At 35.2% G+C, this 18,945-nt stretch overlaps 1 protein-coding gene across 1 annotated transcript; it reads left to right on the forward strand.

Moving 5' to 3' along the window:
• Nucleotides 1-2,348: 2,348 nt before the first annotated feature.
• On the forward strand, nt 2,349-18,504 carry LOC113500829. The gene is made up of 31 exons (XM_026881724.1): nt 2,349-2,421; nt 2,745-3,010; nt 3,210-3,487; nt 3,668-3,823; nt 4,124-4,444; nt 4,588-4,771; nt 5,007-5,245; nt 5,480-5,669; nt 6,181-6,367; nt 6,496-6,593; nt 6,719-6,898; nt 7,269-7,453; nt 7,764-7,931; nt 8,571-8,711; nt 8,801-8,885; nt 9,251-9,453; nt 11,073-11,298; nt 11,704-11,990; nt 12,566-12,721; nt 13,115-13,432; nt 13,584-13,767; nt 13,977-14,215; nt 14,375-14,552; nt 14,641-14,824; nt 15,131-15,228; nt 15,491-15,670; nt 15,893-16,077; nt 16,563-16,730; nt 17,135-17,278; nt 17,671-17,746; nt 18,261-18,504. Exons 2-31 carry the CDS (start codon nt 2,747-2,749, stop codon nt 18,462-18,464), a joined length of 5,706 nt encoding a protein of 1,901 aa, XP_026737525.1. The 5' UTR covers nt 2,349-2,421; nt 2,745-2,746; the 3' UTR covers nt 18,465-18,504.
• Nucleotides 18,505-18,945: the final 441 nt, after the last annotated feature.

Below are 18,945 nucleotides of genomic sequence, written 5' to 3' on the forward strand. Positions count from 1 at the left end.
TTATTATTGTATTCTGGGAGGCGTCATAGGCTAATAATGTACATATACATACATGGATCATCATGATTGTACGAGAAAATCCCGTATAATAAAATGTTATACTATCCTGGATCTTTTAATAGTCAAGATTAAAATACTTGTAGAGAGAAATCAAAGGACGCCAAACTTAACAAGCTTGAAAAGACCAGCCCTTGCAGCTCAAGCATCAGATCAGCTTAATATTTATAAAAAAGCTGAGCAATATACATAAGCATGCAGTTTTTGATTCTCTGTGAACGTTGAACATTAAAAATTAGTATTCTCATTGATTTATTTAACCAACAACGGTTTACTTATTATACTTATTTACCAGGCGATATCAGAGAAGAAAAAGATAAAAATAAGTTCAAGAAAAAAACAAAAATATTTATCTTACACATTACCTTAATGTTATATACTATTCTTATACTATACTAATTTATTTACATACCTTGATATCTATGTTAAGAAAAGTTTAACAAGATCCAACAGACAAGATAGTTTTATTAGAAATTGCACCAGATTTAATGTTCTTACATGTACCTGTTAAATAGATATAAAAAAAAAATACTCAAGCCTACTCATCGGGAATGACAGACTAGTTACATAGTCCTAAATAGATTCTCAGATGTCATGCCAGTAATTTTAAAAAGGATTTAGTTTTTCGGATCTTACTCATTAAAAGAATTGAATAAGTTAGTTATGCGGATCCTATTAGTAAAAATCTCCGGAGTAATATTTGAAAGGCAAATACTTTTAGGATAAACCACGTTACTAATTCATATTTTGTTATGAGAATAAACAGTACTTCTTAAAAAAAAAGCATCCGTTAGAGTCCGTCAGTTTAAAGAAAAAACGAAGTAAGTAATAGTACTAACGTTGTTTTCGACTGAATTCTTATCACTCCATCTGTTTTATTTATCTAATAATGTGTGCTTAATTACAAAGTGTCGAAGTGTCCTCGCCTACGTCTGTGATAAAGTAAAGATATATATCGCATACGTATGTATTTACCTAATTCTTTTTTATTAGGTAACTATTAGATTATTAGATATGTCAATTATGATAGGCCAGTAAAGTGTGCCTAGATATGATGGTGGTTATCTGGAAAAGTCGTCAAACTTTTAAAGAATGTGAAAAAGAAGGTTGATTAGATAAAGCAAGTGAACTTTTCCTAACATTTTACGTATTGTTACTGACACGGAAAATGGAAAAAATAGCCGCTAACTAGTGTAAAAACAAATGAATAACGTAAACTGGAGCATAACGAGACACATAAGGTTATGCGTAATTGGCGATCGTACGTTTAATAAAAATTTAGTACCTCTTTTTATTCGAGTCAGGTTAGACTTGTTAAATAATTATGTAGTATCGGTTGATAACAATTTGGAAGTCAGTAAAAAGTATCGTTTTTTTTTTTAAATAAAATTGGCCGTTGCTGAAAGTCGATGTGTTCCCCACAATAATATAATTGCACTTATTTACGACTTCAAGATAACTATCTATATTGCTTTAATTCTGTTAAATAATCCCACCGCAGGATTATTCAGAGCCCAATAAAACAAATAAATTTAATTTCTTATCCTGAAGAATTTTATTTTTTATTAAATTGCCGTCTTATCATTTACATAAATTCTATTGCTTAATACTGTTTGTTTATAAAACAAAAACCTTGTAACTTCTTTCGTTCAGCGAACTTTGTTCTGATATTGGTATATAGACAGTTATGGATAAAATCAGAGATGAAATTATCTGTAATCCAGCTTGCAAAATTGGGAACTCAATTGGGCTGGTTATTTCTGTTCAAGGGCCGATGGCCCTATGGAACTCGAACCGCCCAAAGTGCGCCAAGTGCGAGTCGGACTTCGATTTAAGAGTTTCGTACAAATAGAGCCAAGAAAGACAAATAAGCAATATTGATAAAAAGCAAAACAATTTGAATTGGCTAACATTATTGACGCTGTTTGCCCCACAATATTTTTCTAAACTTTTGACTTCTTTGGGAGAGAACAAAGAAGACGGAAACAAGGAGGAAAACTCTAAAAATAAGGCTTTCGGACAAAGATGACCTATTCTAAATGTCAAGTTTATGAAGCAGGACTTTGCCGTAATGGAATCAGGGTCAAGTTTTGTTCAGAAAAAGTACCCCTGATTAAACACTGTTAGCAATGTACTGCTTCATAGTGAAGTAGTTTTTTTTCTCAAGCAGTGAAAAAAAACCATTGATCCAATTTCCCAAATTCAAGAGAAGTCACGTTAACAACTTGATTATGCTAAAGCATAATTTGTTTGTACCGATTTATCAGTGAACTAAGATATCATTAGCTATCTTATCAGCAATTTATTTCTGCTTAGCACTCATTTACTAGAATTCGGCGTTTTATAAACGACATTATATACCAGGTTAGTATGAATATTTAATAATGTTATTGTTTTCATAATTGAGTATGTCCATTTAATCATGTATCATACATATATTTTTACTTTTCCCTGACTATGATCGTTTTTGGTTTTGTATAGTGGTAGCAGGTGGTGCTTGGAGACAAAAACGCCCCCAGCGTCGCTGAGAGGGCAATGCGCCTTACTTTTATCTTTTGTTCTATAAATACTCTTATGATATAATTAGAGACTCTCTCTTAATGACAGTCTACTCTAACACCATATCATTCCATTTCTCAAGTCCAATTTTCCAAAAATATATCCATGTATTTTCTTTCTATTTGCAGTAATGTCCCAAACATTGCTATGGGCCCTGGGCTTAGCGCTCCTGGCGGTTGCCAAGGCCGACAACCCTATATCTTATTATATAGAATCCCAGGATTTCCCATTTGATGAAATACCAGAAGATACGATCTCCAGAAATGATCAACGAGTGTACAGACTCCCAACGTCTGTGGTTCCCGTAGAATATGATATTCATATAAATCTATTCTTTGCTGAGAGGACTGAAAAACCATTCAGCTATGAAGGATTTGAGACCATCATTGTTGAGGTAAGTCATTGGCTTTGTTTTATGAAGTTTTCCATGGTTTCTTACTTCTGGTTACATGGTTTTAATAATATGAATAAACCTGACCTTCAAAGAAAACATCGTCTATATTTACATGTGTAACGGTTTACTTATTCATAAAATGTATGTAAATACAACAATCTTTGTAGAACTTTTCTGTACTGAAGTATTTATATTTAAGGCAAAGGAAGAAGTCAATGAAATCGTCCTTCATGCTAATGTGGACAGAATTCAGTCAATCTCGGTGTTTGACTCCACGGGCAGACCTCTCAGACTACAGCGATTTAATCCATTCCATACGGAGAAAGTCTACCACTTTCTGAAGATCAATCTCGCTGAGACTTTGGCAGTTGGCGCGAAATACACTCTTCACATTAATTATGAAGGTACCATGAACGTAGGGCCTATGAAGCGAGGTATTTGGAGGGGATGGTACGTCGACAGTAACAATGTTGAAAGGTGAGGCTTTGTGCAATTATTTCTATAGAGCTGAGTATATAATTATGTCAATAACTATCAGATACATAAAAATAAAAACAAATATGATTTTTTTTCTGAAAAGGGATGTAGAAAATACATACTTAACAGGTTACGAATTAAAACTCCCTCCTCATAAAAATATGTTATTATTATTTTCAGGATTTACGCCACCACTCACTTCCAGCCTTATAATGCCAGGCAGGCATTCCCATGCTGGGATGAGCCTTATTTCAAGGCAATTTTCAAACTACACCTTAGTAGTCCATCAGGATATACTGGAACATTCTCAAACACTGCCATCGAACAAACAGTTTCGTAAGTAAAAAATATAAAAGTTTTAATTACTTAAGACAAAAATGCAGTTCTTTTTCTTAGAAGAATTGGGGAATTGTAATATCGAGAAATAAATAAGAAAAAGCTATCTTTCAAGTATTTGATGGTCGATATGATTACACAATTTTAAAATTAGTTCGTTATGATGAGAAGTCAACATTAATCTTTATAATCAAAGAACATAACAATTGCTTGTATAATATTGAAAACGGGAAAACGTTGTTATCCTGAAGATTATGACTAAACATCACTTCTAAACAATAATTAAATTTTTCCTTTCAGTTTACCCAACAACCGAGTAAGAGTGGACTTTGCGCCTACACCCAAAATGTCTTCTTACCTCGTCACTTTCTTAGTCAGCGAGAGCTTCCAAGTCATTGCTCAGGACACCTCCTTCGATCCTCCGATCAGGATCATCGGCAGATCTAACACGAACGGTCTCGCAGACCACGCCTTGGACCTGGCTGTTAAAATGACCAAGTACTTTGATTCTTACTTCGAAATCCCTTATTCATCTCTAAGCCCTAATTTATTGAATGATCACATCTCATCTCCTGATTGGGCTTCAGCTGGTACTGAAAACTGGGGAATGGTCAGTTACAGGTAATACAGTATTTACTTTCTTCATAAATCACTTTATAATTTTCTATACTGAAGTAATTTAAACAGGGCTTCAGTCATGTGTATAATACTATGACGTAATGATGATTTATGAACTGTATCTTGTTTCCGTTTATATTTTCCAGAGAGCTCTACCTGATCTTAAGTGAAGAAGAGACACTTATGTCTGTTGAGCACTACGCTGCTACTCTGGTATCCCACGAGCTCGCACACAAATGGTTCGGCAACTTGATCACTTGCCACTGGTGGAGTAACACCTGGATCAACGAAGGATATGCCAGCTACTTCGGATACATTGCAACTCATGAGGTTAGTAAAGTTTATGATTTAGTTAAGTTTTAACAATCAAGCGAGGTCTGAAGCACGGATAGCCGAGTTAGACAAGCATTTGTGTGATCCACGAATGCATGACATGAGTTTGGGTGTCTTTTTACCTCTTGCAACACGAGGATTAAATTCGTTACTGAGGGAGTCGTTTAAAACAAAAAATAGCATCATCAGTAAAAACTTGTTCCAAAACGTTGAATTATTTTGTTGGTTTCAGATGTTCCCTAAATACGAGTTTCCTGACCACTTCAACACCCGATACCTCCAGACTTCTCTGTCCTTCGACTCTGGTGTCAGCACTGTTCCTTTGAACCACGACGTCAACACTCCTGCTCAGGTCACCGGTCACTTCGGAACTATCAGTTACTCGAAAGCCGCAGCCTTTTTGAGAATGACTGCTAATATTATGTCCCCAGAGACCTTTAGGAAGTCTTGCAAATTGTTCTTGCAAAGCAAGTAAGTTGAAGCGAATTTGAAAAATACCACTGTTTACTTATTGTGTCGTTGTATAGATTTGTTTTTGTTTTGGGTATTTTTGGAAAGTAAAATATTTATTTTGTTTTTGCAAACACAGTTTGATATTGTTCCTGTTATTTATCGTTAAACCTCATATCAAATCTATATCTTAAAATAATGTAGTAACTTTGAAGATTTCTTTGGATACACAAGTTCATTTGATTTTGACCACAGTGCCTACTCACCTACTGATCCAGATGATCTATTGAAATCTATGCTCGAAGCCATTGAAGAAGACAACTCTTTAGCTGACTACGGAAGCTTCAGCTTTGCTGACTACTACAACATCTGGGTTAACGAGCCCGGATACCCAATTCTAAATGTTACTGTTAACCACACTACCGGAGTGATCTCCTTGTCTCAGGTATGTAAATCTGATTTAAATAATAGATATCATTTCAACCAAGTAGTTCTATAGGTAATTTTTAGTACCTTACGGTTGTTTTAGAAAACTTTTTCAAACGTTAAGAAATGCTTGTAGTTTTTTTTTAAGATTTAATAATATTAGCGTCTTTAATGATATTATGGATGGACGGAGACAAAATATAATATAATATATCCTGGGACAACTCACACACGGTTATCTGATCCCAAGCTAAGCAGAGCTTGTGTTATGGTAACCAGACAACTGATAAACTTACTTATATATTTATAAATACATACATATTATAGATAAATTACACCCAGACACAGGACAAATGATCGTGCTCATCACACAAACATTTGTCCTGGGCGGGAATCGAACCCACGACCTCCGGTATAGCAGTCAGGGTCACTAACCACTAGACCAACAGGCCCGTTAATATTACTACTATGATTGTAGAAAAAACTTTTGTGATAGTGGACACAGCTTTTTAATTATTTTTTTCTTACAGGAACGATTTTTCCTAAGTTCGTCTGCTGCACCTACTGGTCAAATCTATCCAATTCCTATTACTTTCTCAACAAAAACAAACCCCAGCTTTTCAATCCTGAAGCCTTCTCATATAATGACGGGAGCGACTCTCACCATAAACAAAGCGGCTGTCGAAGAATGGGTGATATTTAATAATATGCAGCACGGTAAGTATTTTTATTTTTTGAGGAACCTCAATACATCTTAGTTTTCCGACCAAAGCAAAGATTATGAATTCAATTCGAATTATAAAATTTTATATGTTATCGATAATGCAAGATTTATTTTCTTTTAGGTCACTACAGAGTTAACTATGATTCGAAAACCTGGTCTCTGATTGCGGAAGCTTTGTTAGAGGAACCCTCACCAATCCATATTTTGAACAGGGCTCAGGTAAGATACCGCCCGATTAAATGTTGATTTCAAGCTACAAACACTATACTGCTCAAAACTATACTGTAATTTGTAAGGAATAAAACAATTTGCATTTCAGTCTAAGTTTTTTTTCATTTTAACAGATCGTGGACGATGTCTTTGCCCTAATGAGATCGAACAGGATGACACACAATGACGGCTTCAAAATTTTGAAGTTCTTAGCCAAGGAGACCAGTATACACATTTGGAGCCCTGCTATTAGTGGGTTTACCTGGCTAAGGAATAGGCTGCGACACCTACCGGCAAAACAAGCTGAATTTGATGTAAGTTGCTTTAATTAAAGTTATAGCTGAACTTAGCTCTACAAAAAATAAAAATGTTAAATACTATCTCATATTTCCCTTATGTTTCACATAATCTATATTTAGTCTCACACATGATGCAGTTACAGTTAAGCTTTAAATTCTGAAAATTCTACTTAGTAACAACAAACCTCCAGTTGACCAGGAAATCCTAGATTTAGAATATTTAATTCAACCTTATATTCCGTTCGATCGATTTCGGCAACGGCGACCTCCTTAACTCCATTTTAAAATTACTATTAGCGGTGCATAATGCAACAGGTGAGTACAACATACACTTTTTGATTAATCAAGATCTAACTAATCAAAATTATTTTCTTCTTTATAACAGGCATTTCTTCTCAGTCAAATGGAACATGCAATCAACGAATTAGGTTATGAGCCAAAGCCCAATGAGACGCCTACAATTACGATGGCTCGTCAAGACATCCTACAGTTCGCTTGCACTCTCGGCCATGAAAAGTGCAACCAGGATTCTTGGGAGAGATTCGTTAACCTGCGAGATAACGGGGTTCCGTGAGTATATATAGAAGATAAATTTCCTGCATAGCAATGACAAAATAAAAGACGGATAAATTAAAAATAATAGTTTGGACTGCAAATCGGGCGCGGCGCAGCTGTGCTTTAAAGGGATATAGGGGATAGGTGTTGGTTTACTAACTAATTATGCTCATGTTAAGTTGAACTGGAAATAAGCCTTTTCTGATGAGTTTTTCTTTTTTCTCGATCGACAATTTTTCACCAAATTTCTTATTTCTACTTCAACCATTTCTAGTTTTAATCTCAGTCATTATTTGTGATATATATAAAATGATTTCATTTTCAGGATCAACGCTCGTATCCGTCGTAACGTCTACATGACAGCTATGAGGAAAGGAAACCAACGCGACTTCGAGTATTTACTGAACCGCTTCAGATCGTCCAACTATGCTAACGACCAACTGGAAATGTTGCGAGGAATGGGCGCTTCTACTGACCCTGAGTTATTGACCAGGTTTGTTTGACACAACAGCAAAGTCAGTATTTTGGTGTTATGCCTTTTGCCTTTATCTACTATTTCTTATTAGACTTTTTCAGATGTGACACAGAGATGCCACTGAACATCATGTATTATGCCGTCTCTCTTTCATAACTAAAACAGATCTTCCGAAATATTCTAAGCGAAATATTAGGTTTTTTGGGTTTTTGTATTTTTTTATATTACTCAAATACAAAATAATTCAAAGGAGTCATAGTTTGTTTAACTTCAGTCTTACTACTTTTATAATATGCTAATAGACTTATACTTACGCAGGCTTTGGACTTTTATTGTTCTTATCAATTCAGTATTTGGATATCAAAATAAAATAAATATAATTATTATTATGTATATCTTTAAGTTGCTAAGTCATTTTTGAAGTCACGTATTATTTCGGTTTCGTTTATCACTTGATATTTAAAATGTTTTTTTCAAGCTGATTTTGAATAGTAGGCTTAGTTGGCATGTTTTTGAACTCGAATTAAGTCATTGAAATAATATGATTTCCTATTTTCTCCACTATTTGAAGAAAGTTTTTTTGTAGCAATATCTTACTGTTTAAGTGTATCTGTGACATTTTTAAAATTGAAATAATTAATGGGCGTATAATTTCAGATATTTGGCATTGACGTTACAAAAAGCCGTTAGGACGCATGACAAGCTGAACTCCTTTAACTACGCCCTTCTTGGAAACAACGAGAACGTTAAAACTGTCGTCATGTTCGTCAAGCACAACATTGATCAAATTAGAACAGCGTAAGTGAATTGACAAATTCTAAATTCTAAAAAATGATCCTGAAAGATGAAAAAATAATCTATTAATAAAATAATGTATTGCCCAACAGATACGTTGAAGATTCTCCAGCAAACCCAGTCCATAGCGCCCTATCCAATATCGCCGCGTACTTAGATGAGGATGGTCTGGACGATGTGAGTATAGTACCAATATGGTTCTATTATTATGGAGTTAAGTGAGCCAAAACAATTTGATGTCATGATGGTAAAAACCAAAACTATGTCCACATACCTCTCTAGACATAAGTGTGATAATAAGAAGATGTAGATGTTGACTATGCAATGATTAGAAAACTTTGCAGATCAAGATGCCTACACATTTATTATATCACTTTAATTTTTGAAAAACCAATAATTTATTTCCAAACTTTCCAGAAAAAACGTTAAATAGCTCTATCAGATGTTCTGTGACGGTATAAAAAATAAAGAATAAAACAGTTTCCCACCCTTAACTGTCGACTTTTACCTTTCTACAATTTAACCACTTGTTTCTCTTCCAGTATGAACATTGGCTCCGTACAACACAGTCTGGTATACCGCAGTTTAATTCAGCAATTTCTGGTATCAACTCTGCTCGCAACAACATAGCTTGGGGCACAGCGAACGCTGACGTCATCCTTGCTGCTGCAAGAGGCAGCGCTGCCGCTGCAGTAGCTTCAATAACGCTACTGATCTGTATGGCTCTCCTGTCGACTTTTGTTTAAATGATTTAGAAATAAAAAGCAATTGAAATAAATTTATTTATGATATTTGTTACTTGCATATTTTATTGTTTTACCTCCTTTAATATTGTGAAGCCTTCGGCAGCACATTGTTTTGTTTGATTTGATTTGGTTTGATATGAAACAATACTTCTTTTTTTCTTCTCGTATGGTTGATGTAAAACCTTATGCTAAAAGTAATTGTGAAACGAAATTAGCACGCTCATGGATGTGAACATTCGGCATATGAGTTTTCAGTCCCACTAGGATTATTATTGTTGCCTATGGAACAAATTTCACTGATAGACAAAAATGTGTCTTTAAATTGGTCAGTATAGTTTGTTACAGGAAATGACTAAACATTCATATAACTCATACTATCATATCCCTATCATCCGGAGGCTAAGTAATCGCTGTGCTGGCCAATCAGTTATGCAAAGTTCATCAACAGTGTACGAGTCAACGATGTCTACCGTCTTTTGGATGGCACATTACATTCCAGTGGAATACTGGTATAACATGGCGCATCCAGATAGACTGGAGGCCGACTACAACATAGTTGAATAAAAAAAGTCATGACTAATGATGATCATGTTCTATCTACGGGATCCAAAATACAATTCAAAGCTTATTTCCAACTGTAGATACCAAATAAAAATCAAGTCAAGGAATGGAACCGTGTCATGGATAATCTTCGTTTATCACAATGAAATAATCAAACGAAATCCTCAATCTTGGGTTTCTGTGACAACATGCAAGCAATGGAAGTAGACGAATTTAAGAGCAAAACGTGCCTAATTATATAATGATCAAAAATGTTTGTCAAAATAACGCAGTAAGCTAATTACAATTATTTGATATCGATCACAAACAATGACTGTTGCTCTGATAACAACTAAACGGTTTTAATGTTCACTCATTAAACTAAATAAATATTATTTGATATTGGTACAACTGTATCAGCGCCGCTGCCGAAATTATCAGATAACATGCACCAATAATATTATTATCTGATAAATTTGAATAAACTTTAATAATCTGATTGTCTTATCGGACCTTATTGTCTTTATCCTGATAAAATTCTTGTTTTAATCATTTTTTTAGTAATTGGTTTGATATATACATTGGAGCCACTATCTACAGCCACTTTGAATCAGGTATCAGTGGAAGAGGTATGTAGATTATTTTATTTATTGCACATATTATTTTATCTATTAAGTCTTGAAAGTGTTTTATATTTATTTTATGGTTTTTAGTTCCTGATGAAATTTAAAGTCCATATTGTTTGACAGTTTTTGCTATCGTCAGTTTAAAAGCCAATTAATCAAGACTATTGTTTGTTACTTATTTGTTTCACTTCAATTTCCAAAAGTTACGGTTTTCTTATCGAGTTTATTTTTATGTCATTCATCGACGGTTTAGAGATTAGAAAACATTTGCTAACGTGACAAAAAATAGATTTTCAGATTTTCGTGCACTTAGAAGTGTATCGGTCTATATTCAAACTCTTTTGTTTAGATTATAATAAAATTTAGAAGAATATCATAACTCTGCAGAATGAGCTTCTCAAGCTCTTCTTATTCTGAGGGTCTCTGAATACGAAATTTATTTTTTCTTCCAGCGCCATGCTTTTCCCCACTCTTTTGTGCCTGGCTCTCGGCCTGGTTGCCAGAGCTGACTTCCCTTTGGAGTACGCGGAGCCAGCAGCTCGCAGTACTGACACAAACTACCGTCTCCCTGAAGACTTCAGCCCAAAACACTACGATGTAGAAGTCACACCTTACTTCGAAGCTGAAGGCGAACATGAGGCATTCACATTTGATGGCAAAGTTACAATTGAAGTTGTGGTGAGTAAAACTATTACTCCTAAGTGCTGTTGCAATTATTTTATATATTTTAGAAGTGATAAAGTTAAGGATCATGAGCAATACGCAGTCAGCAATCGTTTGGTTCAGATCCAAACAAACATTATTGCTGGTGTTGTATTTGAGTATGAATAAAAACGTGGGATTAGGAAAAAATATTAACTTGTGCTAGATGATGAGGCTAGGCCGATGATTAATGAAATCATTGCACTACTGTATCAACAGTGGAATAAAGGTAGTGGGCTGCAGTGAAATTGACATGCTGTAGCAGTTGGTTATGGTTTTTTTCGGGAATCAAACCCTGAAACCCATTTTCCAATATATTAAGACTGAATTCAAATCGACTTAGGCTTTATTCAGCTTGTTTTACCTACGTTTTCTTTACAGGCCGACAAACCAAACCTTGATACAATCACCGTCCAAGCAAATGTAAGACGGATAGTATCCGTTACGATCACTGATAAAGACGGAGCTCCTTTGAGATTAAACCGTTTCAACCCCTTCGACGAAATCAAACAGTACCAGTTCTTAAAAGTCTATTTGGCTGAGGGACTTACTTTTGTAGAAAAGGATACTTACTACTTAACAGTTGAGTATATCGGAAACATTAATGAAACTCCACTATCCAGAGGAGTGTTTAGAGGAAATTATAAGGACACGACAGGCAAAGTGCGGTAAGAACATTTTGGTATTGATTGCAATGCTATAAAAGACAACAATTCAGGCATCATGAAACGGCTCAGTACATTTAATAAATTAGTAATATAATATAATAATAAATGCGGACAACATCACATACATTGTTCTGAACCCAAAGTAAGTTGCTGAAGCACTTGTGTTATGGAATTCAGATACAACGAAGGTACCACAAACACCCAGACCCGAGACAATGTAGAAATGTGAATTTTTACATTGACCCGACCGGGGATCGAGCCCGGGACCTCAGAGCTAGCGACACCTTGAAACCGGTGCGTACGCCACTCGACCACGGAGGTCGTCTTGTTAGTGTTATACAAGAACAAAATTAAGTAGCAAAAATAACCTGCAGATCCGGCGAACTTCGTGTTGCAGGGTGAATTTAGTTGTAAATCTAAACCATCCAAGGCTAGAGGCAGGTAGAGAAGTTTAAGAAGAGTTCAGTGACATACACACTTACAATAGAATTACAATTACACGAAAACAGTAATAAATTATAATAGGTTTTCAATAACGAATTGTGGCAAAATTTTAATGAATTGTTCTTTTCCAGTTGGTACGCGGCAACTCATCTTCAGCCCACTCACTCTAGACAAGCTTTCCCTAGCTTTGACGAACCAGGTTTCAAATCTAGTTTTACCATAGTCATAAACAGACCAGAGCATTTCGCTGACAGTTTTTCCAACATGAGGCTCAAAAACAAAATTACGTGAGTATTGTTATCCACTTCAATCAAGCCAAATTATTAGTCATCGATATTAAAAATAGTGGAAACGGATTTGAATAACGTGGGCGATAAATAAACGTCGCGGGTGATATTGTTACATTGATAAAACTTATTGATGGGCAAATACTATTTCTTGTATCCCTTTTAATTTCGGGGAAGAAACTACACCCTTTTAAAACCTTCTCTGGGGACACTGGTTATTAACATACTCAAAAATACCTCTGATTGTTCAGAGGTATTTTTGAGTATGTTAATATAAATTTTCTTCATTTCATAGCTACTTACCAACCACACAATCATTTTTTAACAGACTAGATGTCAATGCGATTCCAAATTACAATAACAATTATCTAAAACATTTTTTTTTTATTTTAGTATCGGCAACCGTGTCAAGGAGACTTTCGAAGACACTCCAGTAATGTCTGCCTACCTGGTTACCTTCCATATAAGTGAAACATTTACTGTGATCGCTGACAACGAAGACCCAGACAAGTCTTATAGAATCCTCGCCCGACCTGAGGCAAAAGGACAGGGAGAATACGCTTTGGAAGTTGGACCTCCCCTTACTGAGTGGTTGAGCAACTATTTTAATATTGATTACTATTCGATGATAAAAAACATCAAAAATGATCAGATTGCATCTCCTTACTGGGCATCCGGAGCTACCGAGAACTGGGGGCTGGTGACTTACAGGTATACTATGTATATATACATCTACATTTGTCACATGTAATAGGAAGATATCAGATTATTATACTTAAAAGTGATTCATATAAGAGTTTCTAACTAGATTTTAATATATAAATTCGATGGTACCTTAATAGTTATGAATTCTATTTTTAAGGGAAGTTCGTCTACTTTTCGACAAGGATCAAACGAATGCTCTGGACAAAATGTATATTGGTACAATAACTGCACACGAACTGGCTCACAAGTGGTTCGGTAACCTGATCACCTGCAGGTGGTGGGACAATGTCTGGATCAATGAAGGCTTCGCCAGTTACTTTGAATACTTTGCTATGGATGGGGTGAGTTTTAATATATTTGAACGTAGTTTTGTAAATATTTGGTGAAGTATATGGTATATAACTGGAAGTCGTCGTTCAGACATAACCTATCATTCTTTAATTTATTCATACGAATGTGAATGTTACCTTGTCATAGTTTTTCTTTTGACGTGGACAATATATTTTTTCTATTTCTATTACAATCTATTAAATCATATTTTTACTTGTAGGTGGACGAAAAACTTGAGTTAGCTGATCAGTTCAACCTCATGTACTTACAAAGTGCTCTATCTACCGACTCCTCCGCAAGCACCAGAGCTTTACAGCACGCAGTGAACAGCCCCACCGAAGTGACGGGCCACTTTTCTGGCATCAGTTACACCAAGGGAGCTACTTTACTCCTAATGTTGAAGAATTTAGTTGGTGATAGCACTTTTAGGAAAGCCCTAAACCTGTTTTTGGTTGCAAAGTAAGAGTTTTGGAAAGATTTGATTGTTGATAAAAGCGATATCGATAAAATACTAACTAAAACATCATTTTGCTGAAAAAATTTGGCTTATTTTTATTTTTATTTCCTATTCGTCATCGATGACGAATCTTCAAGTTTAACAACAAAAACTTTTTTCAGATCCTACCAACACGCATTCCCAAGCGATCTATTTAATGCCTTTAAGCAAGCTTTAGATGAGGATAAAACGATAGACGTTGATATTTATTCCTTTATGGAGTACTGGGTTGATCAGCCTGGTTATCCGGTCCTCAACGTTAATGTTAATATGGATACTGGTGCTATTTTTGTCAACCAAGTAAGTCACCTGCTTCGTCCAAAATTTAACTTAAAAAAGCCTTTTGCGTTCTCTTATCTATTAACAATTCTCTTGATAAATTTTCTAGGAACGATTCTTCATCAGTTCTTCAGCAAGTCAAACGGATCAAGTTTGGCCAGTTCCAATAACTTACACGACTGAGAGGGACCCTAAGTGGAATTTCGATGTTGAAGTCGTAATGACGGAAAGAACTCATGAACTCCAGAAATCTCCAGGAGAAGAATGGGTTTTATTCAATGTTGGACAACAGAGTAAGTAGCTTTGTATTACTACGTTCTGAATGGCGTACATACATGTCCTTAAGCTTCTTTTATTTCCGGCAGAATTGAGTTAATTTCAATCGAATTAAGATCGAATGGCTACTTCCTACGCTCAATACTCTCTCAAGGGCTAATTCTGTTGTTGAAATTACGCTCATGAGAAAGACAATCGATTGCTATTCGATTTTGGTTTGGTTTTTGGGACCCATTAAATTAAACTTAACATGAATCAAATTAAATTAAAAACAGAACCAAAATAGTTTTTGATTCAGGTGTAGTAATTTAACTTATTTTCAGATATGTACAGAGTTAACTACAATATCAGAAACTGGCAGTTGTTAGCCGCAGCTCTCAACGAGGACCACACCAAAATACACCATCTAAACAGGGCTCAGGTATGCGAATTATTTGACTTAGGCTCAGCAATCTGATAATCTTGGGAAAATAAATAATTATCTTTTTATTGTAAATTTTCAATTTTTTACCTTTACTTTTTACTTTTTTTTATTAGGTCCAATAAACACCAATATTAAGCGTTAAAGTAGCTTTACAACACCCTTGATTTAGTACTTAATGCGCTGTTGATAATACCTCGAACAAAAGACGTCTTCTCTAAATTTGACCGAATATACAATAATAAAAATATACAATTTCCAGATTGTCGATGACGTGTTCGCACTAACACGCTCCGTCAGAATGTCCTACACCCTCGGTTTCCAAGTGCTTGAATTCTTGAAGAAAGACACCAGCTACTACTCTTGGTACCCAGCCACCACTGGCTTCAACTGGCTGAGAAACAGGTTCTTGCATCTACCCGCAGTGTTAGCTGAATTTGACGTAAGATCTTAATACCTTTCTCTTCATTAGGTTAATAGTATTTTTATGAAGGTGATAGATAACCTATTGGCATAAACCTAAGACTGCCAAAGACTGCGTGGTAAAACTAGCATTTGTGAGATTTTTTTAAGAAAGTATAAAGCTACGGCATAGACCTACTTGTCTCGTTAGCTCTGATAGGTTGTTAACGAAACGATTAAAACCGAATTATTGTTTTTGTAGGAAATTATTTTCGAATACCTGGAAGCCGTTATTGAAGACCTCGGCTATGACGTAGTTGACGGTGAGCCACTAACAAGGACATTGAACAGATTCTTCACCATGTCTTTCGCATGTAACATTGGACATGAGGGCTGTGTGAGCCATGCCGTTCAAAATTTCAACAACCTAGTCCAAAATGGTGTTAGGTAAGTTTTAAAGACAGATAAAGGTGTTATAACGAACAGATGATTAGAAGTCGATGAATAAATGATACTGAAGGCCACGCATCGCGTGACTGACCGCTATTTGAAATTAGGTAAATCTCAATAATGACGAAAATGTAATCATACTAAGTAACGGCTTAATAATGTGTGGAGGAAATTGGCCAAGCCTGTTTAGATCAATTTGCTGTATGTTTGGTTAAGCTTCCAAGATTAATGACTTGCAATCTGCAATTTGCAATCTTATCTACTTGTTCACTGTTGTGCTGAACGAAAACTGCTACTTAGTAGACTAATGTGAATAAATGATTTTTGATTTCTTGGAACTTAAACCCGAAATTCATACCTTTTCGGTTAAAGACCCAAAGTTATGAATCCAGTGAAGCTAGCTTAAAAAATATAATAAAACTTCAAAGAATACTATGATTTCTCGATTATATGGACATAACCGTATCGTTCCATTGTTTTAGTGTAAACCCGAACATTCGACGACACGTGTACTGCGAGGGTCTTCGTGCCGGAGGTCTAGCAGAATGGCAGCACTTACGCGATTTATATGACAGCTCAAACAACCAGGCCGACCAGGTCGTGATGCTTAGAGCCTTGGGATGTACCACAAATGATCAGGCTAGACAAAAGTGAGTTCAAATCATTTGCGTTTTTTTAGACTCTTTCTCTTTCTCAGGCCTTGCTGTTCAAGTTAGGATAATTGCAATATACACTTTTGTTTCGGCTGAAAAGTTATATTGATATAGAAAATAAGTGCGATCACCCAATACTTTATCTATCCTGCATTTTATAGTTATTTTCTTTAGAGGGTTGTGGTCTAAATAAATAGTAAACACCTCGATTTCTATTTGCAGTATTCTCCATAACTATATAAATCTCTCAAACTATACAATTAAATCCTTTTTTATTCGTATGATCTTTACAGCCATTTTTTTACGATTTACCAGTATACCTACAAGATTTCCTTTTCAAAATTTAACTTGAAATGTCGTGTTATGCTTTTTCGTCGTAATCGTTCGAATGTCTTCACCAGTTACTTGGAAATGATCCTGGATGATGACGTGGTGAAGCACCAGGACCGCTTGAACGCCTTCTCTTTCCTGCTCATGGGGCACCGGTCCAACGCTAAGGTGGCTCTCGACTTCCTCAAGGCAAACGTTGATAGAATCAGAGAAGGGTAATTATAACACATACTCACTCATAATAGAGATAGTAATAGTTTAGGAAGCAATTGTTCTTTTTTCTAATAATAGCATAATATTTGTAGTAAAGTATCCTTATAAAACTATAATTTGTCCTTACATTTTTTTCTCATTTCTAAGACAGCCTGTATAATATCTAAGAATGATGATTTGTTTTGCATTTGATGTGCATCGTAATTTATTCATTTTTGTTTGAAGAAAGGATAAAAAGTAATTATTTGGAGGTTCAAAAGAGCCGCTTTAGAATGTTTTTTATGCTTTATTGATTTAAATAGTGCACTATTGGCCTTAAGCGTGCTTTTATTTTTGATGCAGTTAGTGTTAGTTCTTTAAAGATATTTATTGAAGTATTTTCTTTTATTAACAGAGTCGTCCTCCCAGCTTGGTTCAACAGCGTCATCTCAAACATCGCATCTTATTTAGATGAAGAAGGCTTACAGGATGTGAGTATATAACTATGGACGTTCCTGATCAACTGACTTATTGGTCTAGTAGTTAGTGGCTCTCACTGCTTTACTTAAGGTCGTGGGTTTCGATGCCCACATAGAACAAATGTTTGTGTGATGAGCACGATCATTTTGTTCTGTGATTGGTTGGAATTTATCTATATTATGTATGTATAGTATGATTATCAGTTATCTAGTACTTATAATATAAACTCTGCTTAGTTTAAGACTAGATAGCATTGTTTTGAAGTTGTGTAACACTATTACATCTTAGTCTTCATAATAAGCTACTAACTATAATAGACCTGTTTATCGTTAAAAAGGCATGCCGCAACCTCTAGATAGAGATGCCACTCTTCACACTAAGGACGCTATCACGCTTCCACAAATGCAACAATATGGAGTCTCTAATTTAAAGTTACAATTTCGTATAAATGTAAAATTAATCTTATACCTTAGCAATAAGGTTTAATATCGAAAACATATTTCAAACTATTCTAAACATTTTCAGATGGAAAAATGGCTTGCAGATAACAAAGAAACCTTCCCTGAATATTCGGTAGGCGTTAGTTCTGTCAACTCGGCTCGTGCCAATATGAAATGGGGTACGGACAATGCACAGAGTGTGCTAGGCGCTGCGAAAGGATCCGCAACAATCGTACTACCAACAACAATGATTCTACTGTGGTCCTTACTCGCTCTATTACTGAAATAAATTAAGTAGAAAATAAAATAAATATTTATTTTTATATATCCATTAATTATTTTTAAAACTCCTTTTAAATGTAAAAGTTGTAGTCTAATTACCCTGTTGTGTATAATTTTAAGTTATTGTACATTTTTGTTTGATTAGGTTTTTGTTTTAATAAAGTAATTTTTTTTAGGATGGTTGTTTTCCATACTTTTTATACAGGTAGCAGATGCATATTGTGTAGTAGAAAATGACGCAACAACACCATTTTTGCAAGAGATTTAATACTTGTGTCGCGCGTGGTTTCACAGACATTCAAGTCACATGCAAAAAGACACTCAGACTGGGGACAAGCCTTAACACAATCGGGTATCGAACCCGCGACACGTAGCCCACTTTGAGCTTAGCGTTGTGTGACACTCAAAAGTCAATAAGTCACTTAATATTATTTTTTCAAACTATTGATTTTGACGACTCATGTGTCATGTTACAAAGACGATATACA

The sequence above is a fragment of the Trichoplusia ni genome, chromosome 14, assembly GCF_003590095.1.
Source record: "Trichoplusia ni isolate ovarian cell line Hi5 chromosome 14, tn1, whole genome shotgun sequence".
Classification (NCBI taxonomy): Eukaryota; Metazoa; Arthropoda; class Insecta; order Lepidoptera; family Noctuidae; genus Trichoplusia; species Trichoplusia ni.